Raw genomic sequence first — 21,863 nt, forward strand, 5'->3', positions numbered from 1 at the left:
ATTTGACACCAGACGAAATAGACAGTATTTAGTATCATTATCTAGTAACAGAGAGAGGCCCCAAACTGAACCTTTGTGCAGATGCCCTGCAAAGCAAACTCTGCTTGTCTGACTGCGTCATACGGGTGCGCTAATGAATGAGCTGTACTGATTGTAGTGCCTTAGCAATCTGCTTCTCCACTGCTTGAGGAAGAACAACGTGAAATCTCCAGCAGCTATAAGTTTGAAACCTAAGCTGCATTCTTCCCATCACTATATAAAGGTCATCTTCAAATTCAAATCAATAGGTATTGGGATGCTAAAGGAATCAAGGGATATGAGAATAGTGAAGGAAGGAGGAGTTGAAGTAGGATATCAGCCATGAATAGCGAAACAGGCTCAAAGGGCCGAATGTTCGACTCCTGCTCCTAATCTTTACATTGGATTTCATACTCATTCCTCCTGTAGCAGTCTGCTTTTTAATGTCACAATATGATCTTTGCAATTAAGCTCTTTCCAGCAAATGATTCCTCCTGTCCCATAAAAATGTCAAGCATTCCCATGATATATGATGGTGGGGCATATCAGTACAGTGCAATACAAGGTCAACACAAGTAACATCAGAAGAAAAGAAAACTTCACAAAGAGGTCATGAGATTATCTCTCCAGAACTGTAGCAGTGGATTTATTCACTTCTTCACTCTCTGCAATATAACTGCACTCAAATTTAAATTAATCCAAAACTGCTGTTGGGAGATATTTTTATTTCTTTCTCTATATTCGGCACTTCCTTGCATTTAAATTAAATTAATTATTGTTCTGTAGTAATTCATTTGCCATGAGCTGCACCATTTGCACAGATGCTGCAGAGTCCCTCTGGATTGAAAAGGTTCATTTGGAATGGACAGGTAGGTGCTTCAAGAGTCTACTGCAACATTAACCATGAACACTGGGAACTTTTTTAAACCTACCAGGTGCAGACATCTTACTTTCATTTAACATTCACAAAATTGGACCTCAGCAAATTTACTTAGCAACTTCTCTCCAATACATTTACAACAACGTTACAATAACAACATGCATTTGTATAGCCCCTTCGGTGCGGGCAAATATTCCAAGACAGGAGTCTAATCAGATAGAAGCATTTGCTTTGCAGCAAAGAAGACATCACAAAGCGTGACCAAAGAGCTAGGTTTCCAGGGGTGGCTTAAAGGAGGAAAGGTAGAGGGGTTTAGGGAGAGAATTCTAGAGTCTAAGGCCAATCGATGGAGAAGGAAATCGAGCTCAGTGGTGATGAGTGAACAGGATTGCTCCGATTTAGGATATGGACAGCAGAGTTTCGGATAGACTGAATAGGACCATTTCAGTAGACGGGTTGTACCAGCATCCCAAGGACATTCCCCACAGGAAAGGAGCGAGCAGAAATATATGGAAGTCAAATTTAGAGAGGAGCAGTAATGTCATCTTTAATCTTATCCAAACGTGAGGTAGGTGAGTAAATGGGATGGGGATTTGAGTGCTGATGAATATTCGTGGACCTTAATTGTAGAAATTCCCCCTCCCCATATTATCAGACATGGAAAAGGGAAACATAAAGTTTCTGTTTCAAAACTGAGATGTCTTGTTTGAAATAGCTCCTGGTCCAGGTCAGGCCGGTGGCATCATTAAGTGGGGGCGGGGTGTTGCCTAGTTTAGGTTGGCAGAGGGGCAGTCAGGTAGATAACACGGGATTCCTCGCGAAGATGGGACTGAAGAGTTTGTAATGTTGACATTTTTTGGCCACAGCGCCGCCTCGCTCTGCTCAACCTGTGAGTGCGCTGACAATGGTGATACTGAAAGGGATTCCCAGCATTATATCCCCCGACCTGCTTTATGCTTTGGCTAAAATGGGGCATGGAGATGAAATCGGTAAGATTAACGAGTTCTATTCTCCCGAAAGACCAGACTGACCGGGCTCAACTCAGAGCAAAGCTCCACATCTTTCAGTCTGTGACTTCGCTTCCGCACCGCAGCCCGACTGAGAATCCAGTTTTCCAGCCGCCGGAACAAACTGAGCTCAAGGCTCACCCGCCCCCTGGTTCAGTCTCTGGTCTCACTCTCTCTCTCTCTCTCTCTCACTCTCTGCTCCACTGGACCCTTTCCCGGAGACCTGCGGACAGTCACTGTTCAAACTCCAACTTTCACCTTCTGCGCGCATTTGGTGTGAGACATTTTAACCCATTCAGAGCCGCATCGCAGCCTTCACCGCCCCCTCCTCCTCCCCCTCCCTCTCCCTTCCTCCTCTTCTCTCTCTTTTACAAACTAGTTACAACCATTGCCCATGTTTGTCCCATTATAGCTTCTTATCTACATCTCCTGACCTCTTCCCCTCCTCTCCCCACCCCCCTCCTCGTCTCCATCCCCTTCTCATCTAATCCCTTCACCCCCTCCCCCATCCCTCCTATTCATTTCCATCCTTCCCTTTTCTAATGTCCTCCTCCTCCACCCCACCCCCCCCCTCCTCATTCCCCAAGCCCCCCCACCCCCTCCTCATTCCCAAAGCCCCACCCTTTCTATCGTCACTCCCCATCCCCGCCCCTCCTTGCCCCCACCCCCTCCTCAACCTCCCACCCCCTCCCCTCCTCAACCTCCCACCCCTCTCTACCATCCTGCCCTGTCCTTTCCCCCACCCCCTACCCTCTCCAGTCTCACTTCATTCTCTCCTCTCCCCCACCCTCTCCTCTCCCCAACCCCTCCTCATTCCCCCCACCCTCCTCTCCCCACCCCCTCCTTTCCTCACCCCCCACTCTCTCCTCTGCCATCCTATCTTCTTCTCCTCCTACCCACTCCTTACATGTTGTTACAAAATATGACACGTTCTAAGACTTTTGTGCTTATTTAGCAATAAATCACCTCAATCTTTTTTAACTGAATGTTTGCTTAAAATTACACTCCCAGCAATTAATTCACAGCTTCATATTTTTCACCTTGTTGAAACCTGCACAGGTGATTTAGAGGTCATGGTGACTCTGACTGTGGGTGGTGCTATTATGTTGAAGTGTAAGGAGAGTTTTAATTATTTTGATAGGTTTTCTGTAGCTCTGTTGAACTGACGTTTAGTGGGCTCCAATCTACGTGTTTGCATTGGGTGATGCAGCCATGGAGATCAGGAGAGAGTTGGCTTTATATCTCGATCAGATTTTCATTATACCAAAGTTACAAATGACTAAATAATACTTTTATCATTAAATTCAAATGAAGCAAACATTATAACTGCTTTAACATTGCTGCATAGAATCAAATCTTGTTTAAACCCCATGAAAAAGTTGAGATCTGAACTAAGTTCTCACACAGGGATAGAGTGGAAAGTAACTGGTTTGGTCCAGTCCATGCCTTTTATAGGGAAATTAATCAGGATTATGAGGGAGGTGGTGGTGTAATGATAATGGCTCAAGCTCCGGAGATATGAGTTCAAATCCCACCATGGCAGCTGGTGGAACTTAAATTCAATTAATAAAATCTAGAATTGAAAGCTATTCTCAGTACTGGTGACCATGAAGCTATCACTGAATGTCGTAAAGACCCACCTGGCTCGCTAATGCCCTTTAGGGAAGGAAATCTGCCACCCTTACCTGGCCTGGTGTACGTGTGATTTCAGGTCCACAGCAATGTGGTTGACTCTTAACTGCCCTCTGAAATGGCTGAGCAAGCCATTCAGTTCAAAGGCAAATAGGGATTGGCAACAAATGCTGGCCTTGCCCATGATGCCTACATCCTGTGAAAGAATGAATTAAAACAATGAGAATGGCAAACTTGTCAGGTCTAAGTATGATAGTGTATAAACCATTAATAGGAGGAAGAAACCTATATTAGTAATTTTGAGATGCATTTATATTCCAAATTATGTCAATGGAAAGTGGGTTTTGACTTCACACGAGCGAAACTTAGCATAGAATATACAACACAGAGACAGGCTATTCAGCCCAACCAGTCTAGACCCTGTGCTCCGCTCAAACCTTGTGTAGAAGCTTATAGAGTGTAGCTGGAGTGAACTGACCTTGAAGTGAAATGGAGCGCTTCTAGATTGGGGGAGGAGAAAGTGAGCCAAGAGTTCTGCTCACGAGCTCTGCAAGCTGGGAAGTGTTCAGAAAGAAAGCACTGAAACGGATCCTAGGTTACACATACCAAAGATACTCTGTCACAAACAACTTAAAGGTGGAAAAGGCTCTGTCTGAACTTTGCTGGAAAACTCTTGAATCCCACCCCCCATTTGCACAACCTCTTGCCACAATTACACGAAAATAAATATACAATGGGATTAAGGAAAAAAGACACCATTCTGCAAATAAATATGGAACAAATAGATGGCAAAACAACCCAACCCCCTACTTTATAAAACTCATGAATAGTATGGAAATGATTGAGAATTTAATGAATTCAGCCTGACAGCATATGATCTATGGGGTTTCCTACAAAATGCAGAATGCAGCAGAGCTTTCATTTTTATTCTGTAAATTAAGGAGACCTTCATTTTGCAATGTGTTATCATTATTTGAATACTGAAATGTTCATAACTGTGCAATCCTTTTATTTATGCTTTATTTTTATTTAATGTTTGTCTATAACTACATCATGAATTATAATTACTTGTTTTATTTGTATCGTCATCATAATTCCGCACCTGTCGCCATGATGATTCTTGAGTAAACTAGTTATCTATCTATCTGTCCAGTGATGCCTTCCTGTAAGTGCCCACATGTGGATGTGATGTGAGGACTGATTCAAACGTAGCTGTGATGCCTCAATGATAGGTCGGTATGACAAGACTCTTTCCAGGGCTCGTATGAAACTTGGGGCACTAGAAGGTGATCAGCACCTATTTGACACCGGTGCTGGGTTAGGCTTTCACTCTGGGTTCAAGGCTACATTGACACAATAACTGCAGTAAAACCACTTTGCACCAATGTGACAGTTGAGTGTATGCTTAACAGTTGCTGTACCATAGTCCAACATCACACGTGAGACTGCAGCATCTTTCATTTAAGTCTGCAGTGATTATAGCATTTTACTCTGATTTGATAGAGAAGCAATGTGATTGTTTCAGTATTGATTGTCAAATACATGATACTTAAATTCTCTCAACTTTCATATCTTGCCTTACAATCTCCAATTATTCTCTGACTCCATCTCCAGACCCCCACCCCCTCAACCCAGCCGCCTCCCATCTCCACTAATCTTCACGGACTGCAGCAATTCAAGAAGTCCCCCTGTCACCCCTGGCTGTCTCAGGGTAAATAGGGACAGGCGTTACATACAGCCTTGCCAGCGTGGTGCACAAATTACAGGTGGTGAACCTGCTTGTTCAGTTTGTTAAAATTGATTACATCACCATGGCCTGAATTTTACTTTTGGTGGGTGCACGTGATTGGTGGGCCCGGGAGCAGTCAGGAAATGGACCCCCCACCGCGATTGGCCCCTGACCGCAATTTCCCGCTGGCCGGCCAATTAATGGTCAGCCAGCGTGAACCGTGCGCTTGCTGCCAGGGTGGGGGTGGGTGAATCCTGCGAGAGAGCTGCCTCAGGGAGCTGGAGACCTAAAAATGCTAAAATAAAGGTTTAAAAAGCTGCAAGAATGTGTCGACGCATCAAACTCAATCACCTGAAAATATATAGCTGATAAAGGTGCCGTCTGCAGATATTTATTTTAATTTTATTTCATAACGGAAATTTCATTCCGCCCTTGGATGAGATTTGGTGAAAAGTGCAAAGGCTGCCTGGCTGATGTGCCCGTAATGTGGAGGGTCACGAAAAACCGGAGACAATTGCGTTGTTAATGGGCTTAATTGCCCTGTTAATTATCGGCGGGCGCGCTTCTGACTTTTGCGCCCACGCACCGAGTGAAATATCGCGCGAGTGCATGATGACGTTGGGATGCTTGCCTGCTGTAATGTTGAAACTAGTGTCAGTTATTGTAGAGGCCCACTCATGCCCCTTAGCAAAGGAAATCTGCCATCCTTACCTGGTCTGGCCTACATGTGACTCCAGACCCACAGCAATGTGGTTGACTCTTAACTGCCCTCTGAAATGGCCGAACAAGCCACTCAGTTCAAGGGCAATTAGGGTTAGGTAACAAATGCTGGCCTTGCCAGTGACACCCACATCCTGTGAAAGAATTTAAAAACCAATTGTTGGTACAATTCTGTGATGAGTTAGCTAATTTCAGCAGTTGGGGCACCAATGTTGAGCTTATTGTCCCTGGGCTATAAAGTGGGCAATCTGGTGGGTACCTTCTCTTGTTTGCTATCCAGTGACTCCTGTTGTGAAAGTTAACATCCATGCATGTAACCTATGTAGTAATCACATTGTTCAGGTACAGTGTTTGCAGTAGATATGGACAGATCTAGTGTTACATCCATATATGGACCTCACCTGATCTTTCAAAGTAAAGCATCCTAGCACTTATGTTGTGTTCCCTTAGCTTTACCATTGACATTGTCAAGAGAGATTAATATAATTTTAATGCCAAACATGCAGCTGAAGAGTACATTGACAATCATGGCTGAATTTAAAACATAATATTCTGTAAAAACATTGGCATCTGGGGATGTTTTGACGATATGCTGCCTACAAAAATCCATTTGACCTTGCATTTCTTAAACAAATAGTATTTTAATTTTGGGAACCTTGTATTGTGGCATATAAACTGTTGAATCACCCACTGTGGTTTCCTGACTCTGTACTTTCCCAGCACTCTATCTAGACGAGACTTTATGAAGCATGTTACCCAGGAGGCCCCTGATTCATCTCTGATGGTTTGTTTTTCAGTGCTCGCTGATGCCAACTTCCCAACTTCCTCAGTGTGTCGCTTTGGCCCTACTGAAGTAAGAGTTGATGGTGAGTATTGCTTTCTGTAAGGATTTCTTCATTACCGTTAAAAACTCTTAACATGGTCACAAATAGCAACGTTCCTTGCACCCCCCCCAGTGTGCAGATTCTCGGGTGTTGTCAGGTATCATTGCAATCTTGGCTAATTGTTGCTCAGCCTGGGAGATCATTTAGTGAAAATATTGTATGTCCTCTCCACCAACCCTTGCATCGAACTCTTCCTCATGATAGTTTGCAGTTGACTCCGGTGCTATTTCTGCTGCATCCTCTTCAACATATTGGCAGGATTTACTGACCTTGCCTTCAGCCTTAATAACTTGCCATCCACTGACACTGCCCCTTCCACCCCCTACAACCCCCCCAACAATCTTTCACCCAGGCTATTGGAATACCACGTTGATTTCAGTGAAATCGATCTCTCCTCATGCAAGCCTCAACTTGCAAATACACCAGCCCGCATGCACGCATGTGCATAACTCCCACCCCATTAACCTTGCCGAGTCTTGATTGACTCAAGGCCATCTCTGTCACATAAACATGGCACTGCCCACCTCTAACCTATCCTCACAATCCTTCCCCTCTGCATCTTCCTTTCCTTTTGCCTCATTTTCAGCATGTGCCTCAGTGACTACAGCCAAATATGTCATTCTTTTAAAGGTTTCTGGGCTGTGAGGGTTCTCCCATGATAAGAGGCTGAGTAATTGGGCATATATTCCCTCAGGTTTAGAAGAATGAGACTCAGTGAACCATACAGGATTACAAAGGGGCTTGACAGTTTGGGCACTGAGAGGTTGTTCCCCCTGGCTAGGGGATATTGAATCCAGCGGGGAGGGGGTGGGGGGGGTGGTGATGCACAGTCTCAGGGCAAGAGGCCATTCATTTAGGACTGAGATGAGGAGAAATTTCTACATCCTTTGCGAATCGTTGGAATTTTCTACCATGGAGGGTTGAGGATGCACCAACATTGAATATATTTAAGGCTGAGATAGACAGATGTTTAGCCACTCAGGGAATCGGATATGGGGACTGGAAAAGAAAGCTGAGTTGAAGCCAAAGATCAGCCATGATCATATTGAATGGTGGAGCAGGCTGGAGGGTCTGTGTGGTCTGCTCCTGCTCCTATTTCTTATGGTCTCGTCTATATTAGTTGAATGCGCCACCATTACACAGGTTCCCAAACTGTAGGTCGCGACCCCACGATTTTGAGATTGCAAGCTCCACAGACATAATGGCGGCCATGGAGCAGAAATTCTATTGGGAAAGTTTTGGGATGGCTCTGAGGCCCCATGATACACACATGTGAATCAGCTTTTCCGGCTCGCAGTTCACTGGGAGAGGTGTGAACTTCCCACAAAGTCTGTGGCGTTAAAATGAGGTCACACTGGGAAAAGGTTTGGGAAGCAGTGAGTGACCCATCGTGTTACAAAGCCATGTTGATACGAGAGTTCACTGATCTCAGCTGAGGTCCTTGGTCTCAAACATCTTTAGTGTAAGGAGGGCAAAAATCCCCGAGGGTTCCCCTTTCTGATTGCTGTCAGCATGATTGGGCGAAAACAAGATCAGGCAGAACTGCAATGCTTTTTGTGGTTGTGAATACGCTTATAAAGAATAGTGACGAGTGAGGTACTGAAGTGTTGCCAGAACCTGTTGAAACACTTTCCATCAAGAGAGCTCTTTCAGGACTAAAGAGGGAATGTTAAGGAAACATTAAGGAAAATTTAAATAAAGACTAATCTTGGTCCAGTCATAAGATTTCTCTCTGGCTATGACTGTGATGAGAGAGATTGTGGGGCCATTACCTGTTGGGTATTGTCTGTATTTTCAGTGTTTGACTATCACTCTTTACACCAGCAAATATGAAAAAATGTACTACACATATGTGAACTATCTCTAAGCATCTGTTATCATATGTAACACTCAAGTGTACTCTTCAATATCCAACTGAACAATATTAATGGAAAATTTTTATGAAGTCGTTGAATCTCTTGATTCAGTGACTCACAAGAGAAAGACAGTGTAACAACTCTCACCGTCAAGTACACAGTAGCCTCATCACAGGTACAATGTTCTTTTGATTTTGGTTGAAGATTTTCATAAGTAACCTTATCAAATGCTTTATGAAATTCTAGGCTTATGACATTCCTCACGTTATCTGGAATCTCCAACTCAGTTCAACATTCAATGTATCCTGTCATAGATATGTGCCATCTCTGTTTCATAAATTGGCTTTGGCTGAATGAGGCGGGGTTTATTTTCAGTTGCTTTGTTTATAATAGAGAAGCTTTGGATATTTTTAGCCCTCTGCTAGCACCCCTGCATCCATTGACATATTACCAGTCTGCATCCATCTCTATCATCATTTATTTTAGCACTTTTTAAAATGTGATGGGAAGTGAAGACAACAAAGATATCTGTAAAATATAGGTGGTATTTTCTCGTGCCACATGTTGGTTGAGGTTTGGAAAGTGTCTCTGACAGGGCCACATGTTCAAAGGTCCTGAAAGGTCACCTAAGTACAGAGGCAGGCACTATTGTCTAAAAGTTTGAGTGCTGTACCTGGACACTAGGTAGTAAATCCACCAGTATTGAGATTACTGGGGTTTTGCTAAGAAGTGTTTAATTTGTCAATTTTTACAAGTTCTTTCATGGGATGTGGGCTTTGTTGACTGGGCCAGCATTTATTGCCCTTCCTTAGTTGCCCCTGAGATGGTGGTGATGAGCTGCCTTCTTGAACTGCTGCAGTCCATTTTTTTTTTGAAAAATATACTTTATTCATAAAATATCTGAAAGAACATTACAAAACATTTTCTGAATCACCGTCACAAGAAATGCAATGAGATTCAACTTTTACACATGGATCTTCAATACAATCAATGAACATTACAATAATTTCAATATGGTCATTACAGACAGACAGTGCAATGGTATTGGAGTTATCAACATACATCATGTTGTACTCTAAGGTGCTTCAATACAATTATAGTACAATTAGTATTCAATGCATACACTCATTGTGAACCGTACAGCCCGTGGAGTCTATACAATTCCCAGCCCCACGGTGCACTATGGCAGAAAGGTCTTAGACAGTGACCCTTCCCCATTGTGCCTTTGCGGTGACTGCCCCAAGCTTTAGTGCGTCCAGTCCAAGTAGTGTAGGTGCACCCACAGTGCTGTTAGGGAGGAAGTTCCAGGATTTTGACCCAGTGACAGTGAAGGAACGGCGATATATTTCCAAGTCAGGATGGTGAGTGGCTTGGAGGGGAACTTGCAGGTGGTGGTGTTCCCATGTGTCGGTTCCCCTTATCCCTTTAGGTGGTAGAGGTTTTGAGTTAGGAAGGTGGAAGGGTTTGGAAATTATAGTAATTATTACAAGCATTAGATTTGGATGCAATTTACATATTGTCCTGCACTGTCCTCAACAATCCACCCATGTGACATTACCATTTCCCACACTAGATACCCTTCTGGTTACTGATTTATCATGAAAGTGTCCAATCAGTATTTAAACTTTGGCAGTTTTGTGCTGTGTACTTGCATACTGTAAAATATCATTGGATTAAGAATGGTGAAACACATTCACTTAGGTTCCCGAAGTGGCTTCAGAGGTGCTGTGCTTAGTTAAATGAGTATTCATACAGTCATCAGCCACCAGATGGCGGCCTTCCACAGGGGAGGGTGGGTTTGCTACTTATCGCCATGACACCTCAGTTCACCAACCCTAGATTTTGACACCTCAGTTCACCAACCCTAGATTTTGACACCTCAGTTCACCAACCCTAGATTTTGACCCCTCGCTTCACCAGCCCTAGATTTTGACCCCTCACTTCACCAGCTCTAGATTTTGCAGGATCCAGGAGGAATTGCATTGTCTTCTTGTTTAAGCCAAACCAGTTTGCCTTGTGCATGTCCACTACATGTCCCTGAGCAGCTGGTTGGTTATAAGTTAGTGTGCCTGTGAAGATTATCACAGTGATGTGTTGTCACCATAAATGAGAAAGGACTATTTGTGATATTAACGAGTGGTTTAAAACTTTTGTTCAATAGCAGACAGAAGAAGAGATACCCTGTGAATTAACAATCACTCCTGACTTAGGCTGATAAATGGCAAGAAACATTCTCCCTACACAAGTGTCAGGCAATAACCATCTCCAACATGAAGGAATCTAACCACCTCCCCTTGACGTTCAATGGCAATACCATTACTATTGACCAGAAACTGAACTGGACTAGCCATATCAATACTGTGGCTACAAGAGCAGGTCAGAGGTTAGGAATCGTGTGGCAAGGAACTCACCTCCTGACCCTCCAAAGCTTGTCCACCACCTACAAAGCATAGGTCAGAAGTTTGATGGAATATTCCTCACTGGCCTGGATGAGTGCAGCTCCAACAACACTCAAGAAGCTTGACACCATCCAGGACAAAACAGTCTGCTTCATTGGCACACCCTCCACAAACATTCACTCCCTCTACCACTGACGCAGACCAGCAGCAGTGTGTACCATCTGTAAGATGCACAGAAGCAAATCACCAAGGTTCTTTACCAAGCAGTTTCCAAACCCATGACCTCTACCACATAGGCATTCAAGGACAGCAGTCACATGGGAACGCCACCACTTGCAAGTTCCCCTCCAAGTCACTCACCATCCTGAATTGGAAATATATCGCCGTTCCTTCACTGTCGCTGGGTCAAAATACTGGAACTTACTCCCTGACAGCACTGTGGGTGTACTTACACCGTATGGACTGCAGTGGTTCAAGAAGGCAGCTCACCACCACCCTCTCAAGGGATGGGTAACAAATGCTGGCCCAGCCAGAAACACCCACATCCTGCGAAAGAATTTAAAAAATCACAAGCTGGAGATGGATTTGCATCGGTCCTGCTGTTAGCTTCATGAATACAGCATCTTGCATTTTACCACCTGTGATTTAGATGAACTTGCTGAATTTTCAGATTAATGCTTTCTTAGTTTCTTAGAGCAGCATGCTCTAGTTCTAGTGCTATAGTTCTATTCCAAGCTGTGGTTCATGCTCTAGGGCTAGTTTCATGCAGCAGCATGTTTAGGAACCAACCAGAGAGCAGGTTATATTATACTTGGTATTGTGTAACATGACAGGATTAATTAATTAGCTCAGAGTAAAGTCACCCATAGGCAGCAGTGACCACAACATGATTGAATTTTACATCCAGTTTGAAAGGGAGAAGGGTGGGTCTAAGACTAGTATCTTAAACTTAAATAAGGGCAACGATGTGGGGATGAAAGCTGAGCTAGCTGATGTGAACTGGGAAACTAGGCAAGAGGATAGATCAATAGAGAAGCAATGGCAGACATTTAAGGGGATATTTCTGAGTATTCAGAATAAGTACATTCCTATTATAAAGAAAAATTCTAAGGGGAGGACCCACCATCCGTGGTTATCTAAAGAAGTTAAGGAAAGCATCGAACTTAAGAAAAAAGCATACAACTCCATAAAGATGAGTAGCAGGACAGATGATTGGGCAGAATATAAAGAACGGCTGAGAATGACTAAAAGGTTAATCAGGAGAAAGAAATTAGAATATGAGAGGAAGCTAGCTAGAAATGTAAAACTGGATAGCACGAGTTTCTACAGGTATTTAAAAAGGAAAAGACTAAGTAAAGTGAGTGTTGGTCCTCTAAAGAGTGACAGTAGGGAGATAATAATAGATAATAAGGAAATGGTGTAAGAAATGAACAAATATTTTGCTTCTGTGTTCACTATAGAGGATACAAAAAACATTCCAGTAATAGCTGCAAATCAGGAGGTGAAAGGGAGAAAGGAATCTGGTGAAATTGAAATCACCAGGGAAATGGTACTGAGCAAACTGATGGAGCTGTGGGCTGGCAAGTCTCCGGGTCCCGATGGACTACATCCTAGGGTCTTAAAAGAGGTGGATAATGAGGTAGTCAATGTGCTGGTGTTAATTTTGCAAAAGTCGCTAGATTCTGGAAAGGTTCTGGAAAGTAGCAAATATAACCCCTCTATTCAAGAAGGGGCAGAGGCAGAAAACAGGAAACTATAGGCTGGTTAGCTTGACGTCTGTCATGGGGAAGTTATTAGAATCAATCATTAAGGAGGTTATAGCTGGGCACTCAGAAAACCTCAAGGCAATTGGGAAGAGTCAGCATGGTTTTGTGAAACAAAAATCATGTTTAACCAATTTATTGGAGGTTTTTGAAGGAGTAACATGCACAGTGGATAAAGGAGAGCCTGTAAACATACTGTACTTGGATTTCCAGAAGGCATTTGATAAGGTGCCACTTCAAACGTTATTATAGAAAATAAAAGCGCATGGTGTAGTGGGTAACATATTAGCATGGATAGAAGATTGACTGGCTGGCAGAAAGCAGAGAGTATGCATAAATGGGTCTTCTTTGGATTGGCAGGTTGTGACGAGTGGATTCCTACAGGGGTCTGTACTGGGGCCTCAACTTTTTACAATTTACATCAACGATTTAGATGTGGGGAGTGAGGACATGGTAACTAAATTTGCAGATGACACAAAGCTAGGTAGGAAAGCATGTTGTGAAGAGGACATGAGGAGGTTGCAGATTGATATAGATAGGTTGAGTGAGTGGGCAAAGATCTGGCAAATGGAGTTTAATGTGGGAAAATGTGAAGTTGGTCACTTTGGCAGGAAGAACAAAAAGCAGAGTATTACTTAAATGGAGAACGGCTGCATAATTCTGAGGTGCAGAGGGATCTAGGTGTTCTAGTACAAATCACAAAAAGTTTGTATGCAGGTACAGCAAATAATTAAGAAGGCTAATGGAATGGAATCCTTTATTATGAGAGATTGAACATAAAATTAAGGATGTTATGCTTCAGTTATACAGGGCATTGGTGAGACCGTGCCTCGAATATTGTGTGCAGTTTTGGTCTCCTTATTTAAGGAAGGATGTAAATACATTGGAGGCGGCTCAAAGAGGGTTTACTAGATTGATAGCTGGAATGAGTGGGTTGTCTTATGAGGAAAGGTTGGACAGACTGGGCCTGTTTCCACTGGAGTTTAGAAGAGTGAAGGGTGATTGATTGAAGTGTACAAGATCCTGAATGACATTGGCAAAGTGGATGTTGAAAGGATGTTGTCTCTTGTGGGTGAGTCTGGAACTAGGGGTCACTGTTTTAAAGTTAGGAGTCACCCCTTTAGGACAGAGATGAGGAGAATTTTTTTTCTCTCAGAAGGTTGTGCGACTTTGGAACTCTCTGCCTCAGAAAGTGGTGGATGTGGGGTTATTGAATATTTTTAAGGCAGAGGTAGATAGAGTCTTGTTAGGCAAGGGAATTAAAGGTTATCGGGGGTAGATGCCAATGTTGAAATTGAAATACAAGAAGATCAGCCATGATCTTATTGAATGGCAGAGCAGGTTCGAAGGACCAAATGGTCTACTCCTGTTTCTATTTCTTATGTTCTAATTGCTCATTAAACTAGCTCAGAAAATTAAGTCTGGTAATTAACAGCAGAAGTATTCTTTGAATGACATAATCATTGTTAACAACTGCCAATCAATCTCTTTTTTTCCAAAATGTGAACAATTATAAGTGTGAGTTTCAGTCCATTAGCTTGTAAATTGTTTCAGAAGGTCTTAAAGATGTAACATTTTTCATTTTTTTCTTATTTTTCCTTCTGTCTCTTCTCTCTCCTCCTAATTCAATCTTTCTTTCCCTCCTTTGATTTCACTTTCTGCACCTAAATTGACACTAAATTTAGTTACTCTAATTCACTCTCCTTCTCAGTTCTTCCTTTTTTTTTAGTTCTCAATTTTGAAATCTCATTAGATAAAGAGATGAATTGCTTGTCCCATTGTTCACCAAGATTACCAATGTCCCGAGACCCTTGCTGCGCCATTCTCAGCTCGTACTTACAGCAACTTTATGGACAAAAACATATAAAGCCTAACCATGCATGAAGAAGTCTTACTAATGGGGCTTGCTGTGAGATACCCCACTCTGGCAAAATACGGCCCACTCTTCTCTAAGTGCCTAGTCCTCCCCTGTTGGACAGTTAAAATTGAATCAGAGAAGGTTACGTGATTCTGGAGGTAGAGCAGAATGTAAGGATTAGTTTTGCGCTTAGGAAAGAGCTGGCTCAGAAAGAATAGGGCAAATGCCTGTCTTCATGGGAATAAGTGATTTGAATTTTGCTCACAATTCTTTGCACATTGTCCTCTACAAACAGTCGCTTGGCATTTGTTGTTGTTGTTGTTGCAGCTTTTTGTCTTGCACGCATCAGGACAAAAGCAAGAATACCAAATTTTCAAGTTTTAATTTATACCATACCCCTGTGATTGTTTGAACTTTGGTATTCTTGCGTTGGTCCTAATGAGTGCACGACAAAAAGCTTCGGCAAATGACTCTTGTCAGCAACATTTTTTTATATGAGAACCTTGGTAATTGCACTGCCAAAGTACTTCATTGGTTGTAAATTGCTTTGGGACATCCTGAGACTGTGAAGTGCTATATGAATGCAAGTTCTTCCTCCTCCTTTCTAACATGAATTGTGGGCATAAACTGTCCAATTGTACCTACAATCTGCACTATTGAAGAACTCACTCTCTATAATTGCCCCAGGAAGCTGGACAACCACGGATAAAACCTCCGAGATATTAAGATTCTCCGATGTCCTGCTCTACTCCAGGATATTAAGCTGACATTATAATCATTGCATTCAATGCTGACCAGTTGTATTGTCTAAGTAACATTCCTTTGGCCCGAGGAACACAGACACATCAATGCCCATTATTATAAAGGTAACTTCATCAATCCTGTGTTCCCCGAGAATTGATGACATTCACTTTATAGTAAAGGAGTGCAACGAGAATAATGAGGGCTACAGGAATCTAACAGATTTCTGCTCTCTTACTTACACTGCATCTTAATTTCCTTGGACATGTGCAGTTACCCCTCACCAAAAATAGGAAATAAAGGGAATTGTTATATTGACCGAATTAAAATCTATGCCAATTGCAAATTTGGTGTATTTAAATCATTCTCCAAACTGCTGTCAACAATCTCACCTGGTCCATACCTCAAAATATTGTGTAAGAATGTTCAACTATCCTAATTTATTGCCCCTTCTCAAGGGCAGTTAGGGATGGGCAATAAATGCTGGCCTAGCCACCAATGCCCACATCCTGTAAAAGAATTTTTTAAAAAATCACTCCCCCCATGACAGTGGATTGCAATCTTAGGATTTCCATTGCACCAACAATTTAACTGAGGGGAACTATTCAGCGCCCCAGGGTTGCTGAGGTAAAAAAAAATTGACAGTGCAGTGAAGAACTGTTGTTGCTTTGAAAATTTGTACATGTTTAAGATCTTTTGTAATTGATAATTAATTGATGGTATTGTTTTGATTCCTCCATAAAGGCCTTGGAATTCCAGACCTGCTCCAAGCCATTCTAAAGCTCTTTCCGCTGGACACATATGTCAGCTGCCCGGTATGTTTTGCTGTTGAATGTGCCAAGAGATTTAGATTATCACAAATTTCTTATTTATACCAGACCTGTGTGTAGACAATATATCTCTGTTATATGTGTGATAAGCATTAAAGTCAACAAGAGGCAGTGCCAGGGTATGAGCTGCTATGTACTCTTTTGGCATTGACTTTTCCCAGGGTATGTACCTGGGATTACCAATGGAATTATACATGGGTCTGTCTCCTTTCCACAACAGATAGGAAACAGCTGCAATAACCATCTGTGGACCAGCCAGTTGAAGATGAAGGCTACTGAATTAGGTAGGAGGGTATAGGATTTCACAGGTAAACGTGAGGGAATTATTGAGGACAAGTGAATAGTATTGGAGAGGACAGATGAGTGACCAAGGTCAGCAATTTATATATATGGGCTTGGATTGGGCTGGGAGAGTGAGACTCGATCAATGTGGCCAGGTGCAGGGTCACCAAGTTAAAGGGGGAAGTGTTGAGAGAGAGCAAAAAGGATTTTGGGTCTACTAAGGCAGGACCAGGTTAACAGGAGTTGAAAGAAGATAGAAGTTACACAGGAAGTTACATTAATGAATCGGCACCAGGTTGAGGACCCCAGTGTAGAAAATCAGGGCAAAAAGATGGAAAAGATAATTAGGACATGTATTGGTTGGAAGGGAGAGGAATGTTGCAAACAGAAGATTTACTTCCATAGAAAAGTAGTGGGCGGTTTTGGGGGAGAATGATAAGGTTCCGGGGGGGAGGTGGTTGAGGGAGTGGTAATCAGGTGGGACATGGCTTTAAACATCCTTTCACCTCTAGGACCTAGGTTCCGGTCCAACATAGACTGATTGGGATAAAGATTTCCTTTGTCTCCTGGTTGGAAGGATTCTGTGTTCATTAGGTTTGGGTTGTGTAACTTTAGCCTTGGTGGGCCTAGACTTACAGCACAAAACCAACTCAATTTACTGTCAGTTGGCAACCTCATAGAGGCCACAGCATGGCTAATGTGACAAGTGGTGAAAATGTTACAGTGGCACGATAGAGAGTGCTCTTCTAAGGCTGAGGTGGAGGCATATTGTTGGGGATTAGATTAGATGGGGATTTACTCTAGCTGTGCTGCATTTGATCTGAAAATGCTTAATGCTGATCCTAGGTTCCTGAAACACTATTATCCCTCAACTAGACGCGCACAAAAAAAAGCCCAAAGAATAGCCAGCAATGTTACACAGGAGTGGGCAAGTGTTTCGTTTTCATGGGCTGCTTTGGTGCATATCTTGGAACCTTGGGGCGATTATAAAATTCTAATCAATGTTCCCATTAACGGTTTCCATTATATCTCAAATTGCTCATTCTAACAGACCTTGCTGTCTGATTTGGGACTTATTCATCGATAGAGCAACAGTGATATAAATGAACTCATTAACACATCATGATCCATGCAATTCAAAGAAGATAAACCAGCAGGTAGGAAAATTAAGGACAAAGAGTACTAAGCTGTCGGACCTAGAGGGCTGGGTTGCCAGGATTCACAGGACTACATCTAGCCTATAGATCATAGTTTGCGTAAATGGTCACAAAATTATGGGATACCAACACAAAAAGGGGCAAATAGGTCAGGCAGTATATCCATTGTGATTAAGGTCTTGGTTCTCGATTCATAGTGAGCACACAAATGCCTAGCGAGTGGACAGAGGGGGAGAACCAGAGCTGCCTGTGGGCTTTCTACAGAGACCCTGACATTGTTGCTTTCCAAACAGGAAGTACATCTGACTCAACAGCAGTTTCAGATTTTGTAATGCGTCACGTGATTTTATAGCACCATGAGCCAGTTTATAATAGAGGTTCTCTTCCTTCTGTGGGACAGCATAGGCTGAATTTCCCCAAAGGGGGTGGGAAACGGGAGTTGAGGCTGTTTTGTGGGTCCTGAAGCTACCTCCTGTGGGAAATTGATTAAAGTCAAGATTTTCATGCGTTTGAGCCTTTAATTGGTGTGGAGACTGGTTTCCTGGGTGACGGCTGGGCCAATCTGACACTTTCCAGTTTCAGAGAAACACCTGTTTGGATGATGGATAATACGTGTCCAGGGAGAATTCCCCTGCTGCTCTCCAACTAGCACCCTGGGATCCTTTATATCTGCCTAAAGGAGCAGCGGGATCTTGAATATACCAACTTATCTGAAAGATGGGCAGCTCTGACAATGCAGCACTCCTTCAGTACTGCAGCGGTGTTAGTCAGGATTATGAGCTCAAGCCCTGCTGCTTGAACACACAACCCTCTGACTCTAAGGCACACAGCCCCATTTGACTGTCCAGTGTATCACAAGGAGAAAGGAAGATTAGGAAGCTTTTTAATTAATATAGTCAAAAAGAATTTGAATGTTATTTCACCTCACCCACCGCTCCCCATCAACTTCCTGAGGTATTTGACTGAGGGGTACTGAGTCACTGGACAGTGACCAAGAGAAGAAACCCTTCTGATTTTTTTGCCCTTGCTATCTGAGGGGCATTAAGGGCAAGTCTTGTATCCTGATTGAAACACTGTCCTGCAACCAGTCCTGTACAGACTGGGAGGTTGAACCTTGAGTTTTTACTGCTTAGCTCTATGCTGAACAGTATATGTTCCCACTAAGCCATGGGGAGTACTGAAAGTTTATTCTATGGCATCCCAGAACACATGAATCCCAGAACACTTCTGGGATTCATTCAGCAGAGAGGAAGGGGTTAAATATCTTGCAAGCATGCCTCCGTTTCTAGATTTTTTGACAAACATTACTGATGCTAATGGATTTTCTGTAGAGTGCAATTAAACCGCTACTAAATATAAAACAGATGTTTGAACTCTTCCGAGGATATAGGCTTGACAGTAAAGTGGGCGTCAGTCATATCATCTCATTGCTGCCTTGTAGACCTCAATTAATGATCAATGATTCTTACTGCCGAATGGGGCACTTGCTGTAATTGCTTCCCTCCACCTCTGCACAGAAATAAACACAATATCCTTTATGACGTGTTTATTTAACAGGTCTCTCCAGCTTCTTTTCTGCTTGGTCTGTGTCCCCGTTTGTATTTTTCAAAAACAGAGACGATACTTCACTGTCGGAAAATCACGTGAGCTGTCAGTTTCCTTGTAGATTTCATTGAAACAGATGATAATTAAACTGTAAGATACTGGATTAGATTACGTTAGTCACAGGATATATCATTATGGAGCAACAGACAGGATAAGGTCCCACGGTTTGAAAAGTTTACAGGTATGGCACATCACCATCCATATCATTGACATTATGGCTGAATGTGTTGTGATTTTTATCTGCAGTCTTTTCATTTAGCAACGTCGTGTGTAGTACTCTTAATTTGTCAGGACCATCACTCTGATTATGGGGGCGTCGCACAGACTGTGGGTGTGCATTACTTCCTGGTTGCAACCTATTCTACTTGTATGCTGGAGTGACAGCTAAAAGGGAGCAATCCAGCCAATACCACTCCACCTTCTGTAGCCATGTCACTGCATCTTTATTTTGGGGATTTCCCAGGGATCCAACTTTGGCCCCCTCCTCTTCCTAACCTGTATACTGTCCCTTGGGGAAATGATCTCTATGCATGGTGTGAACTTTGACATGTATGCTGATTTACATCGGGAGCTACCCCTTCACCACTTCCCTTGACTTTTCTGCTGCCTCTTTGCTATCAAATTGCTTGTCCGACACTCAGGCTAGAGTTCCCTCTTGCTTAACATTGGGAAGGCTGAAGCCATCGTCACAAACTCTGTTTCATCAGCATTGACCCTCAACTGTTATTGTCTTAGGATTACAAACATGACATCCTATTTGTTGCTAAGTTGAGGTTCTGACCCTATCCCGTCTCCATCACAAAACACCTGCTTCCAACTCTGTAACATCATCTGCTTCTATCCCCGCTTCAGCACACTGGTGCCTCATTGGGCCTGTGTCATCTCCAGATTCAATAACTCCAGTGGTCTCCCGGCTGGCTTTCCAACTCTGGAGACTACAGCTCATCCAAATCTCTGCTGTCTGCACTTGATCCCACTCCCAATTCTCGTTGCTCAGTACTCCTGTTCTTGTTGACTTACAATGACTCCTAACAGCCCATTGATTAAAATTGAAAATTCTCAGCTTCATATTTAATTCTGTTTATGGCCCTGTCCCTCCCTATCTGCCCTTTCCCAAACTCTCTATTCCTCTGATCCCTTCCTCTCGTCCGTTACTGTCACCATTGATAGTTTCGGCTCCATAATCGGGAATTCCTTATTTTGCCTTTCTACATCCCTGTCTACCTTTAAGAGCCAACCCACAACCGATTCTTTGGCCAAACTATTTCTTATATCTCTCCTTCTTTGACTTGGAATCCAAATGCACATGTGGAGCTCCTTGGGTGTGTTTTTGATGTTAATGGTGCGACATGCAAGCAGATGTTTGTAGTTTACATGGATGGGAGAATTGTCAGCATCAATATAAAATACATGGGGCAGAATCGTCCCAGATTTGTATTAAGTGTGGTAGCGGGTGTGAAAAACGATGTTTACCTGCTGGTCGCAATGGGAAATGGTTGAGCCGTGTTGTCTGATTACCGCCTCATTAACCATGCAGCCACAGGAAATACGCCGTCTCATTGATGGGCAACTTCTGAATCGCCCACCATGCCATTATCTCACCCTTTCCTCACTCCGGTTGCCATATCTAAACTGCAGCTGCGCACACAGTTCTCAATGTTTGCAGCCCAGGACTGCTCCAGTGAAGACATGGCCCTGAAAACAAAGAAGAGTTCAGTGACCCGTCACTGAAAGGCTTTTTGGAGGTCCAGCAATCTCACCACTCCAGCTTGGGAGGCAGTGGCAGTGGTGGTCAGTGCCAATGCTGCACAGAAGAGGTTGGCCATTTAACGCAGATAGAGGATGGATGACCTCATCCATGCTTCCAGGGTAAGGCAACCATCTCATCACTCTAAACTCACACACTCACAAGCCCATCACACAGTCACTGGCATCTCACTCACTGCCAGCTCAAGGGACATCATCACTCACTCTCACACACACACCCTCACATCTCCATCTGGCCCCATCTCCTCTGGAGACTGCCTCCTCAGCCCTCACCATCTTGAGGCCACTTGCACAGATCACTATGTGCCCCCACACACACCCTGGGTTACCCCCTTCTCCTGCAGCCTCTTCGCTTGCCTGAGGCCACTTCTCTCGCTTCCTCAAGCTTGACCTAGCCCTGCAGCCATTGAAAAGCCACCCACCTTATGGCTGGTCTGGTCGGTAGAGACCTGCCTATGAGCCCCCACTAAAAGTGATGCGGTGCTGCCTGCGAAGCCTTGCGCTGATGACCACGAGTGCTGCCTATAGCAAAGTAGGCCAACAAACCTCGAAGCCCCAAGCAAAGTGCAGCCCACCAGGTGCACGTTGCTTATGTACAGTTGTGAAACACGTTGGCGTTCAATCACGCCGACTTTCCTGGATGATCCAGCGTGGTGGGGGGGGATGATTCTGGAGAGCTGGGCTTATAATAAGATGAAGTATTGAAATCAAGTTCCCGAAGTGTCTTTGATGGGT

At 43.4% G+C, this 21,863-nt stretch overlaps 1 protein-coding gene across 2 annotated transcripts in view; it reads left to right on the forward strand.

Moving 5' to 3' along the window:
• The first annotated feature begins 1,689 nt into the window (after nt 1-1,689).
• The window catches only part of fuom (fucose mutarotase), a 125,040-nt gene continuing 104,866 nt past the window's right edge, over nt 1,690-21,863 (forward strand). For both annotated transcript variants that reach the window (XM_041176412.1, XM_041176413.1), the window contains exons 1-3: nt 1,690-1,887; nt 6,784-6,852; nt 16,232-16,302. In XM_041176412.1, the coding sequence (XP_041032346.1) occupies nt 1,803-1,887; nt 6,784-6,852; nt 16,232-16,302 (225 nt within the window). In that variant the 5' untranslated portion in view covers nt 1,690-1,802. The remainder of the gene's footprint in view (nt 1,888-6,783; nt 6,853-16,231; nt 16,303-21,863) is intronic.

The sequence above is a fragment of the Carcharodon carcharias genome, chromosome 28 (assembly GCF_017639515.1).
Source record: "Carcharodon carcharias isolate sCarCar2 chromosome 28, sCarCar2.pri, whole genome shotgun sequence".
In the NCBI taxonomy this organism is placed as follows: domain Eukaryota; kingdom Metazoa; phylum Chordata; class Chondrichthyes; order Lamniformes; family Lamnidae; genus Carcharodon; species Carcharodon carcharias.